Source organism: Arvicola amphibius, chromosome 1 (assembly GCF_903992535.2).
Source record: "Arvicola amphibius chromosome 1, mArvAmp1.2, whole genome shotgun sequence".
NCBI classification, from domain to species: Eukaryota; Metazoa; Chordata; class Mammalia; order Rodentia; family Cricetidae; genus Arvicola; species Arvicola amphibius.
This window is the reverse complement of record NC_052047.1, coordinates 184,483,721-184,508,728: the sequence shown is the minus strand read 5'-3', so window position 1 is coordinate 184,508,728 and position 25,008 is coordinate 184,483,721. Positions and strand designations below refer to the sequence as shown.

Sequence of the window (25,008 nt, the reverse complement as noted above, 5' to 3'; positions counted from 1 at the left end):
ACTAAGGACTAAAAAGAAAGGAAGATGGCAGCCCTTGTGTAGGTTCATACTTAACTGGAAAAACTCTGAGGGTGATTGAGCCCCCCCCCCCCCCATTCCAACTTAGTTGATTTTAAACTCTTCCAAGGGTTAGGGATATAACTCAGTGCTAGAGTAACTGCCTAGCATGCACAAGGCCCTAATCTCACACCCCAGCACTGAGTTAGCTTTATAATTTAAAACATCAGGACCTTTAACAGCCAACTTGCCTGTTAGATATCCAGAAAGAGGCTGGAGAGATGGCAAAGCATTTAAGAGCACATACTATTCTTGTGGAAGACCTGACTTCAATTCTCGGCACCCCTGTCTGGCAGCTCAGTTACTGCTTGTAATTGTAACTCCAGCTACAGGGGACCCAACAGCTCTGGCCACAAGGGCACATGCCCTCACATACCCATACCCACTCTCTCTCACACACACAATTAAAAATTAAAGAAATCTTAGTATATCTGATAAGTGACAGGTAGGCCCTAGAGTGTGGCTCTTTGGGGTTCCCAGAACTGAAGGAGGTCACTGAGCAGCCAAAGGGGGATAGCACAGGATCGGTCCTCAGCCTCATCCCATGGGATATCCCATAGAGATGAGACCCATCATCCTGAGTTGGGACATATTTGGTTTTCACCTTATTTTTGCTGGGCACCGAGTAAGTAGAAAAATCTATTAATATGCAGTTACTTTGGGCCATTGCACCAAAGTAATTTTATTTCCCCAAATCTCTTCTTAAAATACTTTTCCCTCAGCAGTGGTAGTAACTGCAGTGGTTACCAGATCCCCGTCCTCCTGTGAACACCCAGGTACAAAGGAGAACACTTGACAGATGTGACTTGGGTTTGTCAACTACTGGCTTGCTCCTCTCTTTCATCCTTTGTCTTATCTCTATTTTCTTTCTTTCTTCCCCTCCTCTTCCTGTTTGTTTCCCTTCTCTCTCTCCAGCACAGCATTTAAGAACCAGGAAAACCCTTCAAAACTATCACATGACGATTTCCCCCACCACTGTTCCATTTATCTCTTGAAAAAATTACAAATGCAAAGGAGAACAACTCGGGAAAATGCCATGGAGCCTGGAAAATGCCAACCTTCAACTCCTCAAGCAACGGCAAGCTCATCCGGAAAGAGTGCAGCATAAACACGTGAGCACGCACATGGGCACACCCACGTTCACACATGTTTACAGGCTGGACTACATGCGAGCACGCACACAGGCACGTACACACTCACACGTGCATACAGGCTGGACTACACGTGAGCACGCACACAGGCACGCACACACTCACACATGCATACAAGCTGGACTACACATGAGCATGCACACACACGTGTATACAGACTGGGCTTTCAAAGTGGACAAAGGGACAATTACTCGACTAGCTCTAGTCAGTGCTCAGAGACCAGAGGCACAGAGATTCTCTACCTCCTGGAAAAGACACAGAATCAACTCCTTCCTGAAATCAGCTGGGCTCACAGAATGCCTTGATTCTCACTGGCTTTCACGATACTCAACCCTGCTCATCGACTACACGTTTGTCTCTTTAAGCCATCTTTCTTTCTTTTTGTTTTTCTTTTCTTGTTTGTTTTTTAGGTAAGTTTTCTCCATATAGCCCCCAAGTTGGCCTTAAATTCATGAACTTACTGCCTCAGCCTCTTGGGTGCTAGGATTACAGATGTGAGCCAAGACACCTGACCCTTCAGACATTATTATTTAAAATACTTCAGTGCTCATACACAGACAAGCCAGAAGACATACATATTGACACAGACTAGAACTAGAAATGCATACTATTATTACTATTGTAATAAGAATAGTAACATTTATTGATCCCTTAATATTATATAGTTGCAATTCTAAGTAGATTTATGGCTCATTTAATCCTCATGAGAGCCTGTAAGAGACTTAAATGATTATCCCTTCCCTATAAGACTAGGGAAACTGAGGTACAGAAAGGACATGAGATTAGCCAGACTCAAAATATGGCAAATTTCCCCTGGGATCTGCCTCTTGCTTTGTGCCAAGGGGCTTTATGTGACTTGCCTGGCACATAGCAGGCGCTTAGCAGATTTCTGAATGGGTGAATGGAACAATGAATGAGTGAATGACCATGTATATTAAGGACCTTCAGATGGCAGGTTCCCTAGTGGAAACCAGGCCTAATGGACAGCCGAAGGTTATTTGGATAAAGCCTCTTCCAGTGTGTCCAATGGCTATGCTTGTCCAGACAGTAACTACTGCCACCATTGTGCCTGGCCAGCACTCAGACCCAAGTGCATCCATTAAGCTCCCTAAGCACACTGTTCCCTAGAATATTTTCTTCTGAAATAAGTATTTCCTGAAATGCTGATCCTATGCCTGAATGGAACCTGAGAAACCCAATCCACCAGGGGGACATGCTAAATCACCAGATCTTTGGCATCCTATGGACAGCTAACATCGATGATTGACTAAAGTTTTTGATTTTCATCCAGATGTTTGGGCGTTGCCATGGTCATTAACCTGCTTGTCAGCAAGTGCTCATGCATTCCCAAGACACAAGTGAACACTAAAGAGGAAAAGAACAACCCAGAATAAAACAGACTAAAGAGGACAGGGGTAGCAGTTGTTTGTGAAATCAGTCAGGCAGGCGGTGTTCCAGGAATGGGCTGCTACCTCGGAGAACCATTAGAACGTGGATCCAGCTCACAAGGGACTCGTGTGCTTAAAGACCTTTAATGACCCTCATGCGGCTGTATCCTTGACTGTCTGCAGAGCCGTACCAATCAGATCCCGGCACAGGGAGCCGATGGATCAATTCCAGTATCCAGCACAGTGAGCAGCCTGCCCACTGCCAGGCCAGCCCACCCTGTCCACACTGTCAGGATGCCCTGGATGTGTGCACTCAGGCACACGGGACCCCCACCCACTGTCAGTCCAGGTTGTAGATTTTGCAAAGCTTGGTATAAATCTGGGTTGTGACTTTGTACATGAGCCCCTATTTGTGATTTAACACTCTGCCTTTTTTCATTTCTCCTGGCTCTATTTCCCATCCTTCTAGCGTTTTAATGCTATTTACAACTTCCTTACTCGTACAACACCATAACTATTTTTCAGTGTCTCTAACTGATATACCCAAATGATTTTTCTTACCTAGGTTTTTCTCTCCTCTCAGCTTAGTTTATGTTTTAGTAAGCAGGAACTTCATATCGCTTCATATCATTCAATAGTATTAAGGGTTACTGCTTCTATCAAAGGGATCGTGGTACTAAAAGACTCATCGCGAGGGCCATTTGTTTATTCTTATGAGCACCCAGTTCCCCCGATGTGTAAGAGGCTGTGTGCGTGCAGGCGTGCATGCACAATGGCCTTCTCGATGCATGCCTCTATGCTCCACTGCCCTGTGTCAATGCCACTTGGCACTGGCAGGAAGGACCCAGCAAAACCACGATGTGGACAGCAGCTGACCCTGCAAGTGCTGGAGAGAAAGCCAGGCTGTAGGCCTCCCTGTTGACCTTGTTGAGTTCTTTCAGAAGCAGATTCATATGTGCCTAATGGGGTTCTTTCCTCCAAATCCTCCCTCCCACACCTCTTTTTACCTCAGATGCAAGGAAGGCTTATGATGACATTATTCACAAGCAAGTTTGGGTTTGTGGGGGAGGAGTTTCCATTTCTTATAGAAGGAGGAAGGTTAGAAAACCAAGAAAACGCTTTCCTACATTGCAGGGTTATCTATTGCCTTTTCTCTTCTTTAATTCGTCCTATAACGTCTCCTCACGACTAATTGTGTTTGACCTTGACCTCCAGCCTCTTCCTGCACAGTTAAAATTTGTTGCACAATGGACAGAACCTGCAGAGTGGTTACCTAGTCTGACAGGCCTAGAGACCAGCAGTCAGAGGGGCCAGACCATCACTCCACTCCTGGAAATAAATCCCATTGTATTTGCATTTTAATTTTCCACATAAACAAAAGCTCAGAGTACTCGCTTGGGCAGCATCACTGGATGAATTTAATTAGAAATGAAAAGTTTATAGGGCCCTCTTTAATGCGATTAATGCTCAGTTAACATTTATCACATTCGGGTGCCGGAATCGCCTTTTCTGAGCAGCCACTGGCCATGAAATGAATTTCTCTCAACTTTTTGTGCCTATCCTGAGAGGTTGGTCATCTCTTAAGAAGTCTGCATGACCTTCCTGAGTGTCTCCCTAGGGTCGGGAGTTGAAGAAATAAATGGGAGTAGAGGAGGAGGCAGATGTTACATGGTAGACAGGAGGGCAGAGGGCAGACAGTGGGTGTGGATTCCACCCCCCACCCCATTTCTAGAAGGAACTGGACTAGAGCCAGAGCTGTGTCCTCTGCAGGCAGCCAAACCCCAGCCCTGAAGGCTCGCCCAGCCCAGAAAGCCCCACAGCTGCCTGTTTCAGCCCCAATTCAAATCAGGCTTGAGGCAGGGCCAGTCAGTGCCACAGCATCCGGTCCTCACCTCTCTCTCCTGCTGGTGTAAGGAACCTCCTTCCCTCTGGCTTTCCCAAAAGCCAGACAGTCACACTAAGTGGAAGTGTGCCTGCCCTTCTTAGACAAGCAGAGGAGAGTGGGGAACACGACACCTCCATTGGTCCCTGGAGGAAAGCTGCCTTTCCTTATCTTATCAGATTCTCTTCGCTCTTCAATTAGAATCAGCTGAGATTGGGCTGCTCCTACCCATCCTTCTAACCCAGGGAGGGAGGAGGGGAGGAGTGAGGAGCAGGGGAAGGACTGAGGGATGCAGGACTGCGGGGTGCACCCTGAAGATGATTGCAGATAACCGTCCTGACCCTTGGTCTCATCCACACACAGGTAGAGACAGCCAGCGCTATAGCCACACACAGGTGACACACTCACTTCCAACAGAGCAAATGTGCACCCATCTCACATGGGTCCACCCTCCCAGATCCAGGCGTGCTCATAGATTGTGTCAGAACCCTTTGTGGACCTGACTGACCCTTACTCGTTGACTCACTAGGACATCTACTGACATCTACTGTCCCTCTGAACCCTTGCATAGCATTCAGCGACATCCCGAACGAGCAGACTACCCAAGTGTTGGCAGGGAGTCTTGCTTTGGGGCCAGATGCTTCTGCCAACCAGAAGCTTTCTGAATAAGGAAACCACCAGCTCCTGGTTTGACAAGCCTGGCTTCTGAGAGTTCCCAGCAATGCTAGGTCAACCTCCCAGGCTGTGAAAGCCAGGCTCAGCTAGAAACCACCAGCCTACATAAAACAGAGCCACAGAAGCCACCCAGGCCAGGTCTTTCAGCTTCTCTCAGGACACGATGAGCTTTGAAGCAAGAAAAAGGCTGGCAATGTAAGGGGCAGAATGAGGTACTTCAGCCCAACTCTCAGGGATCCTTCAGACCTGACAGTGTCGGCACCTCCTGAGTCCTCTCCTTGCCTGGCAAACATGGACTGGGCATTTAAACCCCCAAAATTCCAGGGCCAAGAAAGAATACCAGAATCAGGACAGGCAGTCTCACAACTAGCTAGATGTCATTTGCTTGAGCTCTGGGGCCCCTTTGTTGTCCCTTTATGGCCTGTTCTTCCTCCTAGGTCACTAAATCCTTCCTCGCGTTGCTCCACTGTGCCTGCAAGGTGAATACTGTTCCCTCTGCAGCCAGCTGCCATGCTCTATACCCTGCCAGGAAGAGCCTGGCACGGTCCCCCAGCTTTCTCTGCTCTCAGGCCACTGCAGAGGGAGCACACCATGGAGAGCCAGGCCTGTAGACAGGCATAGCAGGAAATCTGGAGCCTTAAGCTCCAGGTAGCAGGTAGAGGGGACTCCATTGTGGAACTCCAGAGAGCAGGGGCACCCTACCTTCTTCTTGACCTCACTCATGCTTTTCTTGGGCCTGCCAATGACAGCCACAGTCACTGCCAGGAAAATGCAGTGTGCTGAGGGGTGGGTGGTCACAGCCGTGTTCATCTTCCCATAGGTCTCTCTTAGAAAGGACAATAAAACCCTGACCTTGAGAATATGCCTGCAATGTCATTTCCTCTGCCCCACCCTCATGTCGGGAACTTCTCCCCAGATGTCGTCTCCTTTTCGCCTTTGTCACCTCTGGGCTTCTCAGAATGTCACCAGCCTACACTGCCAGCTATCCTGGGCACTGGCTTTCTCTAACCATGTCTAAGATGCTTCAGGGGACCAAATGTCCCTTATTTAGATTTTGACACCGTACCCCTTTCTCAGCTGTAGTTGGCATTCTCTGTGTTCAGTCCCAAATACTATCAGGCCAAGGAAGCTATCAGACCCCTTTCACCTCCCAGCTTCTCACCTCCTCCATCACTCTTGTGATCAGTATCATATCTGCTGTCTCTGTCACCACCCCTGACTCCCCCGCTCCTCCTCCAGGTAGAAGGAGTCCTACCAACCCCCAGGATGGCCCCAGAAGCTGCTGTACTAAGATACAAAGGAATGTGGGACCCCTCCCACTTGCTCTGAGCTTACATTGCTCTTTCCTAAAGCAGAGATCAGTGTGTGGAGTTACACAAACTAGAGGCTGCCGACTGCCGGCCAAGGTAGAATCAGACCCAATGTGTGCTTTATTTGGCTAGCACGGAGCTGTTAAAATTTGTTTTTGGGGGTCCTGCAAGGTGGCCCACTGGGTAAAGTCATTTGCCATGCAAGCCTGAAAATCTGATTCCATCACTGAAACCCACAAGGTGGGGCGAGGGGCTGGGGAGATGCCTCATTGTTTAAAGAGTTTGTGGTGTAAGTGTGAGGACCAGAGAATTGAGATCCCCAGAACCCCCACAAATGCTGAGTAGGAGTGGTGACCCATCTACAATTCCGGCCTCAGAAGACAGAGACAGGGTCCCCAGAGCAAGCTGACTAGCAAGACCAGTCTTATCGGCAAGCTCTGGGGATTAATTGACCTTTTTCTCAATGGATAAGATGAAAACTATGGAGACTGTGTTCTCTCTCTCTCTTTCTCTCTCTCTCTCTCTCCACACACACACACACACACACACACACACACACATACACACCATGCACAAAAATGGGCGGGGAGGGGGAGAAAGAAAGAATAAAAAGGGTAGAATCAGCTCCCAAAAATTGTCTTCAGACATCATGCACACACAAACAATAATAAATACAAAAACTTCCTCTGTATCAGTGTTGTAAGCTGGGCCATGTCCAGCTCCTATGACCATCTATGCATCATTTCTGCCAGGGCCCTGGATACACTGGTGTATGAGCCCTGTAGCTACACGCATTTCCATCACTGCTCTCGGAACACGCCAGCTTAGACATCGGGACTCTACTGCCCTTACTCTTGCATCCAAAGCCAAGCTTTCTGGACTGGATGATCACTCTTAATTCTTTTCTCTCTGTCTCTCAGCACAAAATACCTTCTCACCACATTGTCACTTAAGAAACACACACAAAAACAAGGCCCCAACATTTCCACGACTTGAAAATAAGCTGTGAGCGGAACTTGGCTATATGACCACTGCCCTCTGTCCCCTTCCACCTGCCTTCCTTTCCTGCCTGGTAATTTCTGGGTGCAGGGCCCTACTCTTTCTCCTTCAGGTCAGGCCATTTTTCTCTCTTCTCAAATGCCAACAGCTCTCTTGCCTAGCCCTCTTAGTTCCCAAGTCACCCTTTGATACTGAGCCTTGTCTGGCTTCACAGCCTTCTCCAGTTCTACCATGTGTTTAATTTCTCATCTGGAATCTTCCCTGTTTCCTACTGCCTGGGAAGGATCTGGAGCTTGGGCCTAGGTCCAACACAGAGGAAGCTGTGTCCGTAGCTATGTACTACTGTTACTGCCATGTTTCATCCTGGGTATCCTGGCCTGTGGTTCCCTGACCTGATCACAGTGTGTGTGTGTGTGTGTGTGTGTGTGTGTGTGTGTATGTGCACGCGCACGCATGCGTGCATGCATGTGTGTTTGGGTGTTTTTTTTTTTTGTTTGTTTGTTTGCTTGTTTGAGACAGAGTCTCATTCTGTAGACCAGGCTGGCCTTGAACTCATGGAGGTCTGCCTGCCTCTGCTGTGATCAAAGGTATACACCTCCATGCCTGGTGTGGATCAGTTTTGGAGAAAATTACACACCTGGGAGAACATTGTCTTGGCTACTGATGTGACTGGTTCCTAACTAGTTCTAGCAACAGGCCTTGGGCTCGTGTCAAAGTAAGAATGAACATATGATCACAGAAGTCCCCCTAACCAAGGTGGCGCCACAGTGACAAAGGCTCTCGGATTGGGGTTAACTGGACTTAGGAATATTGTAATACAAACAAAAATTGATGGGAAACTTGACCTCAGGTTGTCTAAATTGTGGGATGGAACCACCGTTAGCCCAGCTCTATGACTATTGCCACTTCAGGCAACAACCTCACTGACTGACTTGTGATTAACCACCCGAGCCAAGGACGAGGTGCCCAGCCTTGTACTGTAACAACAGGCCACATACCAGAGACTGTTTTCTTTGTTCTCTTGACCCCAGAGCCCTGCACCTAAGAGTGGATACAGGTAGACACAAGCGCACACAATTTCCCGCACAGAAGATGATGACCTTTACTCCTGTATGCCATTGTGCATACATTCTAACTGCACCCTGATAGCATCAAACCCAAAACTGTGACCGGCAAGAAAAAAACCACCTGTGCCCAATGGCAGCAGATAATTCCAGGAGACACCTTCTCTCCAATTAGTGTTTCCCTTGCTTGGGTACTGGCTGAGAGACAACAGTCTTCAGGATTTAGGAACCCTCTGCCTTCCCTGGGTGCTTCATTGACCATAGATGCCTCTATCTTGTGAACCTGAACTCTGGACACCTAACCTGATAGGGAAGGAAGTATGAAAAGACACAACAGGAATCTAGAAAATTCGCAAGTCGGATGGGCATCGTCTACTGGATTCTTTTAAGGACATGGAAAATGACTTCTCCTCAATGTATTCATTCTCCTCTTAATAGGAGAACTGCAATGTAACCCCAGATAGCATCATGGAGGGTCTCAGGGGAGCCCTGAGTACCAAGGCCCTGCAGGGTAGCCAGGTCTGCAGCTATAGGAAGCTGGGAGTGGACAACGGGCCCCTGGGTTAAAGTGTTCCTTCATCAGTCCTGCTTAGAAGCAGGACCTCCGTCCTCTACGGGCTCATGGGAACCCCCTCTCCAGAGTGCAGGTTTTGGGGAGAATGACTCATCTATGCTGGTTACTACTCCTGCCTTTATGTCTAAAACTGTGGCGTTCTAATCCTTGAATCTGTCTCATCATGTTGGCCATCGAACCATCGTCCGTGTACCACAAGCCCATTCCCCAGCCGTGTCCTCTAGAACACGTGTTACCACCACCACCATTCAGTGTTGCCTCTCCTTCCCGAGGTTGACTGCGCAGCAATGCCTTGCTTGTATGCCAGGAAGCATATACAACCCTGCCTTCCCAGACTCTCCTCCAGGAAGCCCCACGTCCTTCTCCAGGAGCTGCTCCTGTCTGGCAACATCTCCACTTGGCTAATTCCCCTTGTGGCCCCTCTATTGAACTGTTGTGTTGTCCATTTCCCTGTGACAAGGGCTCTGGTTACAGAGTTATTGATTGGTTTCATGCAGACAGATGGGCCCTTCCTGGCTCCCATCGAAATCCCTGGCTGTATGGGCTGATTGTTGCCTCTCGGGGTATAGGATTGCACCAGAGACCACCCTCCACGCAGTCTCCTTTGCCCGGGCTGTGGATGGTAATAAATGGAGTCAGCCTGAGCAATAATAAAAGCAATCCAGTAAGGTTACCTGTGCAGACACAAGATTTATGCCTCTTCATATTTGATGTGATTGTTTTATTGAGTTCTCAATACAGTTGGGACTTTATTTGTTTATTTTGGGGTTCCCCCTCTCTTTTCCTCTTTACATCACCTCCTAAACCCAACCCGGAGTTTTTCTGAAGATAACCCTTCATCTTCTCAAAAGTTGCCAGCTGTGGTAGGAACTCACGGCAACCAACCACTGAAAACCCACAAGCCAACTACCAGGGCCTAGTCAGACCCGGAAGTCAGCGCAACCTTCTAAGTTCCATCCCAGAACCCACAAGGTAAAAGGAGAGAACCAACTCCCACAAGCTTTCTGCTGACCTGCACCTGAGTGCTGTGCTAGGTGTGTGCCACACATACTCACTCACTCACTCACACACTAAATAAATAAAAACGAAACATTAAAAACACAAGAAACAGATCAACAACCATGCCTGCCTCACATGCCTCTCTACGTATGGGTGACCAGAATAGCAGAGATGCCCTCTAGGAAAAATAGCTTTGAGACAGAAACCTCGGAGAAGACACTGCTTGCAGCCTCTTCTGCAAAGCCTGCAGCCCCAGGACAGTTCTCTGTCCTATCTTTCTCATTCCTCTTTGGGATGAGGCCTTTTTCTTAACTCACTGACCCGCCCCTGACTCTTGGCCTGTCACCAACAGTAGTGACAGACAGTTGCAAAGATCTAGAGATGTCGCAAGCAATGTCACCCCTCTGCCCTGGCTTCCATGGTCCAAGAGTCAAATCTACGCGCTCTAGAGCTGAATTTCAGAGGCAGGAACAGACGTGTTGGTCTAGGATGCAGCTCCACAATCCCCATGGCTGTGATTAGTGACTATCAGCTCACTTAAAAAAACAAGTGGTAAACCGCTGCCCACCATCAGACCAGTGACAAACACCTGAGAATTACACAGCAGGGACACCCAAGTGACACAAACTAGCATTGCTCAACACAGCAACAAGGCTGCAGCAGGCTTGAAGCCAGTGCTGTCACTGCAAGGAGAAATGTGCTAGAGGAAGAATACGGGGTGATTGGCAAGCCCTGAGGGTCCGCTGCAAAGATCTAAGGTTGCAGAGTCCTTGACCCCAAAAAGTGTTTACTAGCCTCAAGACATCCATCAGCTAGCTCAGAGACCACTCCCAGAGGGTCTTCAGTAGCCCTAGACTCCACCTGGAGTTCTTGCTGCTCTCTCAAAGAAGTGGTCTCTACCCAGGGCAACAGTCCAACCTGAAGACTCAAGCAGGAAAATCCTTCCTGCTTCATCAAAAACTCAACCTGGCCGGGCGGTGGTGGCGCACGCCTTTAATCCCAGCACACGGGAGGCAGAGGCAGGCGGATCTCTGTGAGTTCGAGACCAGCCTGGTCTACAAGAGCTAGCTCCAGGACAGGCTCTAAAGCTGCAGAGAAACCCTGTCTCGAAAAACCAAAAAAAAAAAAAAAAAAAAAAAAAAAAAAACTCAACCTGATGAGGTAACTTGCCCCTCTTTCGGTACATGGATCTTCCATCTCTCCCCTGCCCATAGGCCATCTCCCATGCCAGGTTTCAATCTAAAGTTACCTGTTTACAAACACTGTCCCCAACAGCGGTGTCATACAAGCTGAAGAGCTGGCAACTCCACACCAAGCTGTAAGTAGCCCAGTATTTATAATGATTCAATAAATTCCACAGCCTGCTCAGAGCTAAGATTTTAGCCAATGGTTTCTGGGTGTGGATGGTTCCCTACCACACCTTTGGCCCAGAGAAGCATTTCTATGGGGATTTGCCAGGGGAAAACTCAGGTTGGACAGCCAGGGTTTTATTGTGGCAGGACCAAAGAATGCCAAAACCATTTTTAAAGCATGAAAAGCAATTTAGTTTATAGCCATAACAGCATATTTCAGGTGCAGTGACAGCATCTGTTTGGGGGAGGAGAAGACGAAAACCATTGGCTCAGGTGGGTGAGCAGGTGTAGACTTCCTTTCTTGCCAATACTGGCTCCTGAGCACCTTACTCCGGACATGTATGTATGTACGTGTGTGTGTGTGTGTGTGTATCAACAACAACAGCAAAGCGAGTGGACACCCTACTACCCCCCAAGCTCTGAACTCAGGCGCTCCCCACTTCCTAGTGCATACCGCTTTCTATACACAGAGAGATCTCCAGCTCCTTCCTACAGTGAAAATTCTCAGAACAGAAAGGCCCAAGTTCCTGATACAACCAGCACCTGCAGGAATGCCATGCCTTTATTGGGCTCCACAAGAACCTTCCCCTTCAGGGCAGAGTACCAACAGGAATGACATTGATGGCTGGGGTGACCAAATGTGTACCCATGACATACTGGGAAGCCTCAACCAATTTTTCCAAAGTACCAACCGTGGGAAGATTCTTCTCAAAGCAAAATTTAGAACAGCCTAATAGATCCCATTGACAAATTAAGCCTTGAAATCTAACTACAGAGCCAGGGCTGCCCATGTTGCTGGATGGTGGCTTCCCTGCTCCTGGGCTCATGCTCCATTCACCTTTCAGCAATGCCTACCCAGAAATGCCTCCTTCTTCACATCCAAAGGAAGCCTGTGGGTACCTCGCATAACAGACACCAGAGGCCAGCAGCCTCTGTGGCTGGTAGAGTGGTTGGGCTTGGGCCATTCTTTCCCCGCGCTCATCTCATGGGCATCCCACTAATCTACTTTCTTATAGCTTGGTAGATGCACCTTCAGACCTCTGGAGTTGTATGTTAGGGTCCCTTGTCCTCTGTACTCTAGGACTTTTTAAGAATGAAACATCCTCAAACTTGTGCCTAAACCAGCTTTAAAAATAGTTCGGCCATCCATGGATATGTGTTGGAGGGGGAGTGGACAGGGAGGGTGCTAGGCAAGGTAGCCGCCACACCCCACCCAAATGAAGCAAATCACTGTGACTTATGTGTCTTGGAGTCTCCCAAAGCTTGCAGTCCCCATCACAGACAATAAGTGTATCTCCAAACAGTCCCCAGGGCACCGCTACCCAGCCAGGTGACATTGCCCCTCACTGCAGTCACTCTTGGCTCAGCTACTGTCCTCCCAAGACCTCAGCTCTAACTCACAGCAAGGACCACCAGCTGGTCTAGAGGCAAAGTCTCGGGTGGGTGGCTCAGGGAAAAAAAAAGGAAAAAGAAGAGTTGTTCCCTTCCCCTAACTGTCACACCTGCCTCAATCCCCAAGCTTCCCCAGCTTCCTGACTTTTAAACGCAAAGCACTTATTGCTTTCTCAAACCACCCAGTGTTATTCTCCAGCTCTTTTGGAAAAGTGTCTAAATGTCAAACAGCCACACGTTTCCAGTACCTAGCTGAGCCAGGCCCAGGGAGCTGGAGAGTATCAGAGGGTGTATAATTAGCCGATCAGTATTATGTTACCCTGTTCATAACTGAATAACCATTTTAATACAGATGGCACACACTGGGATAATTTCTGGGGTCGCCTTGCAGTACGTTACAGCACGAGTGTGGCAGAGGGAATCTTCTTTAGCCAAGGTACATTCTACCAGCTAATTCTACCTGCTGTTTTCAGGATGATTTGGGATAATTCCATATCATTTGCAAAATATTAAAAAAAAGACAGGTGACGTTAGCTGCAGAAAGAAACACCATCTGAATTATTAGTCATCCTGATAATGGGCCTATGAAGAGTACAAAGAATAACAGAGTATGAAACCCTTAACTCTCTTCTCGTTTGGGGGTCCCTGAGAATGAGGGGGACCTGCTTCTGGCTGGAGTGTGACTTTCGCAGTCCTGAATCTCTGTGTACCATGGTCAGGCTGTAACAGTTCTGAAGCCAGTTTGGGATCCTGAGATTGAGGGCTGCCTGAGTGTTCTGTAATCACCCTAGACTGATATCCTGGCTGGGGTGCACATGCATAAAGCATGACCTGCGATCTCCCAGACAGCACTCCAGAGTGATCTGGGACTTAAGAGACCAAAGTATCCTGCAGGCTGAGCTGACTAGAGCCCGCATGGTCCCAGTGTCTGAACCTATCATCATGGAAAAGATTGCAGCCTCCAGAAAGGCATGCTTAGTGGTGGGAGCATCTCCCAAGAGTCAGCCACAGGGACCCTGCTCTCACTCCCTGCCTGGCATCCCGGTCCTTATCCAGTTCCCCTACTCTCTGCCAAGTCCTGGCTGGTGGCTGGCGTCTGCTTTGTGGGCCTGGATGCCAGTGCTTCTCGGCCGGAAATTGGTGTGGCACTGGCTAGCAAGACCTGTGCTCCTGGGAGGCAAGCTTTGTGGGAGCTGGCTGAAAGGGTAAAGGAGTCAGGATTCTGGATGCCCCTGGGGAAGGGTACATGACTTTAGAAAGAAAAGTCTGTTTGGAAGCGATGAATAGACAGTGGTCATTTTAAAAGCTTTGCTATGGGCTGTGATTGTCTCTAGATCCCGAGGCGGGTAATCTTGGAGTCTTAATTACCACAAACACTTGGATTCATTTCCAGGACACCGGCGGGAGAAGCCTGGCAGGGAAAACCCAGCTCTGAATTGGAAAGAGCCCTGTCTGTCTTTCTGTCTATTTATGCCTCTCAGGTCCATTTTCCTTACCCAAAGACTTCAGGCTAGGGGCTGGAAGGAGGGATAGAGGCTGGGCAGAGCGAAGATGGACCCTGGGAGATGGCCCAGCAGGCAGGAGCAGGGAACTGGAGCCCTGCCCTCTAAGCCTAGGGGGCTTTGCTCACCTGTTGATGGACGAGACGCTGGGCACTGTGTCATTGTCGCAGATGCCCTCAGCTAGCAGCCGGTCACGGATCTCCCAGGCGAACATAGTCGGGTTCTGCCGCTTATATTCAGCAATCTTGTCCACCACTTTGGGCGTTGCCACCTTGGGCTTGGAACCGCCAATCACTCCAGGCTTGATGCTGCCAGTCTCGTAGTACCTGGGCCAGGAAGGCCGTCGGGGTCAGCAAGAAGCCGGTGGTGGCAAGGGCAGGGGGGCTGCAAGCTCCAGAGCTGCTAAGCCGCTCTCCCTCCCTAGGCATCAGTGTGAAGGGAAAAAGGCCCTGTGTAGCTGAACAGACTCCAAAAGGGGCTTGACTAGGGCATAGTAGCTGGGCATGGACAGCAGCTAGAGTAGGCACCCTGGGGAATGGAAGCCTGGCCTTCAACTTAGGAAGCAGAGAAGGACCCCTGCTGGGAGAGCTGATCCCACCTAAAGCCCAGAGTCCCTATGGAACCTGGACCCTCCTTTAGCCTGCTTAATGCTGTCTTTTCTCCTCTTGGGATGCCCCTTCCTCCAACCCCATTCACATTGCTTAGCTGGGAAAAAAATAATCCCTCCTTTTCTGAATGTAGCTGCCTTCCTCGGAAGGCCCAGGGAGCTGGGTTATGTTGGGTAGACTCTACTCCACCCTCACTCCAAGGCTCAGCCACCACAACGGCCCTTTCAAAAGGGGCAGCCTTTTGATCCCTTTAAGTCTGGACCTTCCTTTCCTGCCTAGCACCTCAACTTTTAACTAAAGCCTCAGCTGGGAAGGGAGGCAGCGCCCGGCCCTCACCTGCCCAGGATTTTGCTGACACAGCCATGGCTGACCCGCAGCTGCCGGGAGATGTCACAGGGCCGCACACCCTGGTGGGCCAGCTCCACGATGCGCTGCCTCACCACGTCGGGTAGGGGCCGGCCGTTCACAAACACCCCCCCGAGCTGGTTCACACCCCCGTGCCCTGCTGGGGAGAGACAAGAAAAAAACACAACACCCCACACACAGCAGGGACCGGCCATTAGTCAGGGTCCGAAGCCAGCCACGTGCGAAGGGAACAAGCAGGGCTAAGGGGCATATCCGGGGATTGGGGAGAAAGGTGGCTTGTTTGCGTGCAGGAAAGAGGATTAGATATCGGACCCCGGCTAGCTGTAAGAACCGAGAAGCTGGCCTAGGGAAGAACCTGCCTCTCAGACTAGCGAGCTGCAAAGGAGAAAGTGCGGGAAGAGTAGAGAAGCCAGGAGAGAACAGAAGCGAAGAATGGAGAGGGAAAACAAACGTCAAAGGGGAAATAATGTCAGCAGGGATGAAAGCAGGGAGATGGGGTGAGAAAGGACCGGGTCAGGGACAGCAATGTTGCCGACTAGGAACCCGCCTGCGCCGCAGGCTAGGCGCTGTTTGGGTATCACAAGGGCTTGGAGCCAGATGAGTTTGAAGGGTCGGGGTCCTCTTGACTCAGCTTAGCGGAGCCTTCAGTATAAAGAAGGACTAAGTCAAACGCACCCCTTTTCACTTTCGCTACCTGCCTCTCCCTTTGTATCTATTTTTTTAATTGTAATTATACCATGTCCTCTTTCCCTGTTTTTTTTTGTGTTTTTTTTTTTCATTTTGTTTTAATCGGGAGTTCTTCCTTCCCTTTATGTTTTCTGTCTTCAGGTATTTGGAAGCATATTTTCCCTCTACATCCCTAATATCTAAGATGGAAAGAAATCCAGGTTAAGAAGAAACTGCAGAAGAGATAGTGATTCGGGATCCGCTGCACTCAGAGACCGCGAGGCGGCTAAGAGCCTTGCTGGTCCCCGGGAGCCGCTGATGAACGTGGGCTGCTGGGGTTCTCTTGCCTACCATGCTGCTCGGGGGTGGCAAGGTAGGTAGGGACCGCACCTGCGAGGTTAGGACTGAGAGGCACTGGGTGTTGCAGTCTAAGCCAGTTCGGGACCCTCTGACCTCTCAGACCTCGGCAGCTGCCCAGGAAACCCAACAGTAAGGGCGGATGCACCTGCCGGAGCAGAGCCCTTGATTTCCAGACCAACTAGGGGAAGGAGGGCTCCCAACCTGGAAGCTGAGAAGGCCACCGGGGTGCCAGGCTCGAGGCCGCTGCCGACTGCCCCATTTTTCGCGGCCTAAAGCAGCCCAGAAATCCTGCACCTGGAGCGGTTAACCTACAGCTGCAGTTACTCAGCAATCTAACCGCAGAGACTTCTAGCGGAAGAGTCAGGACAGACAAGGTCTGCAAACTGCAGCCACTACCCCATGGCCTCCAGCGAGTTTCGGAGAAAGCGGGCACAGCTCGTGCCCCCTTTATCTCTTTCCCATAACATTCTGCCGAGACCAAAACAAGCTTGGGAGAAGCCCCTGGACAGAGGCCTCTAATCGAGAGGCTCCGGGAAGCCAGAACCTCTTATCTTACACCCCCAGTCCCCATAGTCTCCCCATCTTGGTCCCACTCTTCTCCCCCTCCCCGCCCTACAAACCCCGACCATCAATAATTTAGGCCCCGGGAGAACTCGCGTTACCGGTATGAAAAGGCGGCAGCTGCGGGCAGATTAAAGATGAATAATTCAGCCTCACCGGGCTCCGGGCCCGGCCCCTCTGCCCCAATATATGGGATGGGGATTGCAACGGGGCACTTCTGGAGTTCAGGGCCGAAGGACCGCGGAGGACCCGCGCTGAATCAGGCCTAGAATGTGCTACTGCCGAGGGCGCCGACCCGGGCTGTATGTAGCTGCTCGCCCGCCAGCCGGCCGCCTTGCCGGCCCGCGCAGTGCCCTTCTCCCTTCCTTCGACCACCTTCTGTTGGCTTTGCTCCCCTTTCGGTTTCAGAGTGGTTCCCTGAGTCTGGCCCTGACTGGCGCGTCCCGGAAGCAATCCCCCAAAAATACTGAGCTAGGCAGCGGCAGAAGGGCCGAGACGGAGGCTGGCCGCCTTGGTGAACCGGCGTGTGGACTGTTTCATTCCCTCTGAAAAAGAGCTAGGCTTCCCGGCTGCCTGAGACACCCGCAGTAGCAGTAGTCCCTCACTTGGGTTTCCTTTATCTAAAAATTATTTAGGGAACTATATTTTATTCCGGAAGTTTTTTTTATCGTCCTGTAAAGTTAAACGTGTGCTTAGAAAAGGAATAAACAAAACACGGTTCTCTCTTATTGTATCATATTTTAAAGTACAGATCAAGGCTAGGTCTAAAAAGTTACCTCGTGGAAAGTTACAAATTATCCTTAATTATTAATCTACACATGGGGAGAGCTTTTCTATTTAGAATATTATTTATCTTTTTAAGCAAAGGAAAATATCTGACAAATAGTTTTTCAAGCTAAAGGCCTAGCATGAATTAGATAAATTCAAAATTCATTAGATATTTCCCCGTTTCCTATTTTTCTATTTTTTCACCCCCATAACATTCTTTTATTTTCTTTCCTTGATTTCCCCCTCTTGATTTGATTTCTCTTTCCTTTCTCCCCGGCTTTAGCATTTGCCTTTCTTTTGTTCTTTCCCTCCCATTTTTCAATTCTTGCTGACCCCCTGGCCAGGGCGCTGGCTGCTTGGTCCTCAACAGAGAGTGGAGGCAGGCAAAGAAGTCTCCAGAATGCAGAGCATCCAGGAGCTGGTTCAGAAGGCTCTACTACATGCTTTCTTCCTGACTTTGATTTCTTCTCAAAACCCCTTACTGTTATTAGAACGATCACCCCTCCTGGGCAAAGTCAAGAAAAGTGACCACCTTCTCCTGCCAATCTCGTGCTCCTAGCTGAAAGGGAAGGGAAGGAGAAGGCGGAGAAGTGAGGATGAAATAAAGAGGATGGAAATATTCCAAACCAGTCCCAGTGAAGCCTTGGTTAAGCGGGAAGGAACAAGAAAGCTGGGGCTCAGAAGGGGGTCACACCCCCAGGAGCTTCTACTTTGCGGTCCTGACACCGAGGCTGCTCAAGCTAGGATCCTCCTCCTGATCGTCCACTACTCTAAGTTTGAGAGAGGTAGATATGAAGGGAGGGTGAGGAGAGAGAGAGAGAGAGAGAGAGAGAGAGAGAGAGAGAGAGAGAGAGAGAGAGAGAGAGAGAGAGAGCGCTGTCAATTAATCCTTCAGTCCAGGGCAAAAACTAGGAAGTAGGTGGCTCGGACCTGGGCCCAGGGCTGTGTGTCCCGCGAGGTAAGGAGGAGCAGGTGGAAGGAGCAAAGGCAGGTGGAGCACTAGCGAAGGTACAAAGGCAGACAGAACGATAAGCATGGGGTGTCAAAAAGCAGAAGAGAGAGTAGCTAAAGACAGGAGAAACACTAGGTAAGAGAAATAGGCAGGGCGCGAAAGGAGGGGCCGAGGAAAAGCCGGTGTGGCCTCTAGGATAAGACCTGAGCGCAGGGGGCCGGGCAACACTGGGGCTAGACGGGATTGGAACCGAGACAAGAGCCGGGCGCCGGTACTCACGGTGCATCGCGGAGAAGGGGTCTGCTTTGCAGTGCATATCCATGGGGAGGCAGAGGAGCGGGAGCAGCGCGGCCGCCGCCGCCGTGTCGCCTCTCAAACTCAACTTCAGGACTTGAGGAGAAAAGGAAGGGACGGTGGGGGAGGGAGGGTGAGCGGGCGCCCGGCTACTGCGGGGTACGCGAGGGCGGGGGGCGCCGCGCTGGGCTCCCCGCCGGGACTCCTCCGGGCCCGCCGGGGTTTGCAACCGCAGCGGCTGCAACTTGCCACCGTCGGGGCACGCGGCTGGGCAGTCAGTAAAGCAGCCCCCGGGCGACGGGCTGGGCCAAGGGGCACAGGGAGCGCATGGCTCGCGCGCCAGTTGCGGCCAGAGCTGAGGCCGGGTGGGGAAGACGGCTCACTCAGCTCCCCTGGAACCTGGTGGTCTAGGAGGCTCTGAATGGAGAGGGCTCAGGGCAGGGGCCGCCCGAGGGCGCCGGGAGGGGAGCCGGGCCGCTCCAAGTGCCGGCGAGTTGGCGAAGTTGGCAGAGAAGTAGCAATCCCCGGGATGTCCAAGCGGCGCCCGCGGGAGGGGAGCGCGCGAGCCGGCCCCCGCCCCCGGAAAAGGCAGGCGCTCGCCGCGGCGGCCGGAGGGCCAGGAGGGAGGGAGGCAGCCTAGGAGCCGAGCGGCGCCCGCAGCGCTGGGCTGGCCCCAGGTGGGTTGCGGCTGCAAGAAGACTCGGCCGGAGACTGGAGTCTGGGCTCCCGGTGTGTGTCTCTCTAAAAGCTGCAAAGCCCCCTCCAGACCCCCTCCTCCTCCCCGCGCCGGGAGATGGATGACTTGTCAGACAAAGGCAATAGATTCCACCACTCTGTGATTCGCCAGCGCCGGAGCCCCGAGCTTCGGCAAGGAGGGCCCCGCGCCTGTCACTCCGGTGCCGGCGAGGGGAGGGCCGGGGAGGGGGAAACGGGAGGGAGCAGCGGGTGAAGGAAGAGGGAGGGTGAGGAGCGGGCCAGGGGGAGGAGGACTGGGAGACCGGGATTAAAACTACACAGAGAAACGAAACTCGCTGGGAAGATAAACGTTAGATAAGGATAAAGAACGGCCAGCCTAATGAATATTCAGGCAGCCACAGAGGGCCTTCGAGGGCGCTGCGCCCCAAGCCAGAGGCTCTCTGTCCCAACTCGCCCATCCCTGCCATCCACCGGCCAATGCCCGCAGATCCCACAGCCCGCGGGTCCTTATCCTTAGTCTTAAATCGGCTCTCCTTAGCGCTGAGTTCCCTTCCGTTCCTCCCTATGTCTTCCTTCCTCCCTCCCTTTACCTCTGGTCCTTCCCTTTCGCCTTTCCCTCCTGTGGTACCTTCCCATCCACGCACGCCTGATTCTCATTCCGGGGCAAAGTGTCCAGCAGTTTGTCCCCTCCCGTCCCACACGCGGTGGCGCGCACCCCCTCCCCGGAGTCTGGGCAGCCCTGAACGCTTGGTTCAGAATCAAGCTAGAGGCCTCTGGCTAGGACCCACCTGCCTTGGTGGGACCCAACGGACGGCAGGAAAGCCAGGGAACTTGGCTCTTGGACCCTCGGGTCGCTAAAGAGGGAACTGGGCTAGAGACAGTGCGCAGCGGCTTGTCCGCCACGGCTGCAGAGAATGCAAAAGCCCAAGGCGGGACCAAGGCGCTTTCTCTCCCCGGTTGGGAAGAAGAGGAGACTGTGAACGCGGCTGAGCGCCGCCCGCCGCCAGCTCTGCAGATCCGGAACGAGCGCAGCCGGCGCAGTACGCCGGCACGGCCCGGCTTCTATCCGAGCCGCTGGCCCAGTCTCTGCAGTCTGACCCTCATTCGCTCCCTTGTTCGCTGGGGTCCTCTCGTACGCACTAGGCAAGAGAAGTCCTTTGTCTCCTAACTGGTTAAGTACAGAATATCCGGGAGATCTTTATGAAATATTTTCCCTCGTCTCATAAATCATCTTGGCACTTCAGCTGATGTTTTAACTCTCTCTCTCTCCCCCCTTCGCTCCCTCCTCCCAGGCTTCCCTGGGTCTGAGAAAGGGCGGCTCTGGGAAGCTCGAGCTGCCACACAGTGCTTTCTTGCCTGGCGGATCCGAGCCTCTTGGCGTTGTCTGCAGCTCCTGAAGCCCAGAGGAAGGGAAGTGAGCGGATTCATGCCCCTGTCCCTATGGCCAAAAAGCCTCAGCAGTATTTGGGATTGGGGAAAGCACCCACTAGACTCAGACTGACTCCTACTGGGCATCTAGAACCCTGGTTTCCCAGGATGCCCTTACTCTGGGAGGGTTTCAGGCCAGGCTCGGCGGGCTTTCCATTGCTTGGGGAGTTGGGTCCGCTGGGATCCGGGCCTTTGCCCTGTCTCCCGCAAATTTCTGATACCGATCTTATTAATCCAATTGCAGAGTAACTGCTGAAAAGTAAAAATTAAAAAAATAACAGAACAAGATAAAATACCTACCTGTCTGCAGCCCACCGCTCTGTCCCTCACTTCCCTTGGGCTGAGGACTAGGTTGGTTCCCCAGGGCAGGAGGTTGTAGGCTCAGGGGTCCTGTCTGGAAAGCTAGTACCTTCCTCCCAAGGCCTGCAGATGGCGCTCGCAGGTTTGCTTTGGCCTCACAACCTCGGGAACCCGCACTAACTTCGCGGTGGGGAACGAAAAAGGAGAAACAGAGTAAGGCAGTTCCCCAGCCAGGAGAGCCAGGAGCTCTCAGGTGGCACTAACTGGCATAGCCTTAGCTTCCTTCCAAGAACTAACCAACTCAGAATTGAATGTGGGGAGCGTTAAAAACAAACCGTGGTTAGAAACCCATAAAGGAGCCTTGGCCAGGTCTCCGTATGATGGGCGTACATAAGTTATGTCTTGATGAGTCTGAACTGTTGGAGAAACAAAAAGGAGTGGAGTCCCTCGTACCATACAGAAATCCACACTTCTCTAGAGCTCAATGTATTCCTTTTTCGTACACCATGAAGTGTGAATGTGGACAATGGGCATTTTGACGTACTGGGGGAGGGGCTGATCTTTACATTTTGTAAAGAGAACTAACAGTTTGTAAAGCAGCGTGTTTGAAGTTTGCACTCCCACACCCGTACCTTTTATATAGACCCTCTTGGGAATGAGGGCTAGTAACTGTCCAATGTCCAGGTAGCCTCAGAAAGCCCTAGCACGCCTTTCTCCCCTTGCTTCTGGGACACTCTATCTAGCTTCCCAGTCGGTTTCTGGCTCTAGATAATCAAAAGGCAAACCACCCCCGCTGCTTTGGAAGCTCCGTTAGCCTCTGCACAGCCTTCTCTCTGGACTTCAGCATGAAGGGCTGGCCTGCATCTGTCCCTCCTCGGTGGCCTCTCGCTCCAACTCCCCTTTCCTGTTCTTTTTCTTCTTCTATGGGTCCTAACAGAAGGGGAAAGAGTAGGGGGAAAAAGAAGAAAGAAGAGGAAAGGGAGGAAAGAGAAAGAAGAAAACAACCCAACCCCAAACACAACCAGGGCTCCGACCTGTCAGGGTTGGTTGCCTTTCCCTCGTCTGCCTCTAAATGAACCTTTTCTCTCCAGTGTTTTCAAAGCAGCCCTTCCACCCCCACCCCAACCTAGGGGCATTTACACTTCAAACAAGGCGCCCGCCTCCCTGCGGAAATTTAAAGGCAAATAAACTTTTGGGGAGTTGCTCTGATACCCATCTCGGGATTTGCTTCATTAGCCGCCTCTGTGCATCTGATCTGCCCAATAAATCTTCCTGTGGATCTCAGCTTCTTCGCCTTCTCCGCTCCCATCTCTGCCATGCTCGCTTGGCGCCTGGCGGCCCACTCCTACCTCCTCCCTTTCCGATCAGCTAGGGTTCTCCACTGCTCCTCTTGAGTGTTAGCGTGAGTGTTAGGTGTGCGGAGGGTGTGGTCGCGATAAGAAGGACCTCCTGTATAAACTTATGCAGAGGTGTGTGATTTACACCTCAGCTTTCAGTGTATATCTAAGCAGATTACGCCTAAGTTAAGTGTGAGTGAAGATCCTGCCTGCTAACCACGCTTGCCCAGACTCGTATTTGTGACTCTTTTGCTAGGTTTTTGGCTTGTTTGCTGCCGAGGAACTTTCTGTCAGGACGGAAAAGAGAGTGACGTGGCTGCCTCCCTTCTGCTCACACAGCGCTGCCCTGAGACTAGGCACGGGGTCTCAAACAGTTCTCGAAGGTGTCTGTGCTACCAGGGGTCTGGAGAGGGCCCGGCTGCAGTGGAGCATCCCAGCTGTGCCCCTCCCCCGTGGCCTAGGCTTGTCTCTTTCCTACTACCTCCTGGGGAGTAGCGAGGGGAGCTAGGGCCTGAGCTCCAACAGAGGGGATTAGAAATTCCGAAATTAAGCGTATCTCCCCAGGAAATGCTCCCCACAGCGCAGACCAAATTAAATGCATTAAAGTGTGTGTGTGTGTGTGTGTGTGTGTGTGTGGTGTGTATGGGGGGGGGTGCTGTTTAGAATTAAGGGACAAAAAAAAAACCTAGTCCGAAGGAAAGGAAAGCACAATCCAAAGAGGGAGAAAGCGCCGGTTGAGTAGCTACTACGTAGCCCAGTGTCTTTTCTGGATTATTCTGTTTAGAACTCATTATATCCACTAACAAAAAGAAAAGAAAAAAAAGTTCTTACAATCAAACTCTGGGTCGCACACCCGCGGCCCACTTGCCCTCCGAGTGCGCCCTTGGAGGGCGTACCCTAGGCGTCCACATCCCTGGCAGTGGGTGAACGCTCTGAGGCCCCTCTCCTGCCCCGCCTGACCGGCTCCCGCCAGCCCCCCTCCCCTCCCCCTGCCTAGCCGGCTTTCTGGTCACATTGGAGGATTTTTTTTTTTTTTTGGAAGAGCTTCTGGTACAATATGGAGCACCATGGGCTGCAATTTCACACTCCACAGCACATTCTCCCTAAAGCTACTTTTTTTTTCATCCAAGACCCCCTAATTTCTGCTTCCTCGCTCTCCCCCCTTGCTCCCTCCCTCCCTCCTGTTCTCGCTCTTCGTTTCCCGCCTTTGTTCCCAATATTTGGACACCCCACAAGAATCCCGGGGGTCCTGACTGCCAGCTGGCCCCGCCCGCCTAGTCTGTTGGTCCTGTAGAGGCCAAGCGCACGTGCTGAGCCTTTATCCTCCTTGGCTCCTCCTCCCTTTAACCCTGCTTTCCTCCGTAAGAGGACCTAGCAACCTCCCCGGCCCTCTCAGCTCCTTTGAGGAGTAATGACAATACAAACCACTTGGCTACTAAAGGGGCCTCATATTGGCACGGGTCAGCCAGGTGGCTTCCTGTGGACCACTGAACTGGTGGAGGGGTGTAAAAATAGTCAAAACTTGGCCAGCAGGTCCACAGGGCAGGAGTGGAGGACTTTGACCAAAGAGGGAAAAGTAGATGGGAAAGAATCAAGGAGGCCCCGATAATCCTGTCTCAGACCTGAATACCACCGAACCGGACCAGGCACCCAGGGAGAGCTGCTAAAAGAACCATTCACCACCACCCCACCACCCCCATCCCACCTCCCCCACCACCAACCCCGCCCCGCCTTCAGGAAGAAGCTGTCTCTGCCTGCATAGTCCCTATGCTTTTTTAGACCCCCAGTTTTCTCACCTGTAAAATGGGGACAATTACACTTGTCCACTATGGAGCCTTTGAAAAACAAACACTTCTATAGTGGGTGAAGGAATAATTGTCCAGCTTTCTGAACACATGACAACCCCAAAGAGGGAAGTGGGGGATCTGAGCTTGCAGGCTGGCAGAACATGAAGGTGTTATTTTCCATCCTACCCCATAAATGTTATTGGGATCCCTCACTGCCACTCCTTTTTATGTTTCTGCCTTGCAGACTCCCGCCCCTTTCCTTTTGACTACACCACACCCATCCAGGTTTCTCTTTTGCCACTCCTCCATTCCCACTTCCTGAAAACACACACACACACACACACACACACACACACACACACACACACCAGTCTACTGTAACCGCTAGATCAATTTCTCACCCACATCCCCAACAATCGGGTTAATTGTGACCCGAAGCGCAGTCCCCTTTGGGCCACTCCGCCAAAACCTTTGGCAGAGGTTGAGGAAAGGAAACCCCGTTCTGTCCGGTTCCAAACAAAGAGAGTTGGTCGTCCTAGA

The 25,008-nt window shown here is 51.3% G+C and overlaps 1 protein-coding gene across 2 annotated transcripts in view; it reads right to left on the bottom strand.

Moving 5' to 3' along the window:
* The window catches only part of Pax2 (paired box 2), an 84,183-nt gene extending 59,406 nt beyond the window's left edge, over positions 1 to 24,777 (bottom strand). For both annotated transcript variants that reach the window (XM_038336023.1, XM_038336033.1), the window contains exons 1-5: positions 24,770 to 24,777; positions 23,939 to 23,955; positions 18,906 to 19,016; positions 15,290 to 15,458; positions 14,474 to 14,671 (exon numbers count right to left, since the gene is read on the bottom strand). In XM_038336023.1, the coding sequence (XP_038191951.1) occupies positions 14,474 to 14,671; positions 15,290 to 15,458; positions 18,906 to 19,016; positions 23,939 to 23,955; positions 24,770 to 24,777 (503 nt within the window). The remainder of the gene's footprint in view (positions 1 to 14,473; positions 14,672 to 15,289; positions 15,459 to 18,905; positions 19,017 to 23,938; positions 23,956 to 24,769) is intronic.
* Between the last annotated feature and the right edge of the window lie 231 nt (positions 24,778 to 25,008).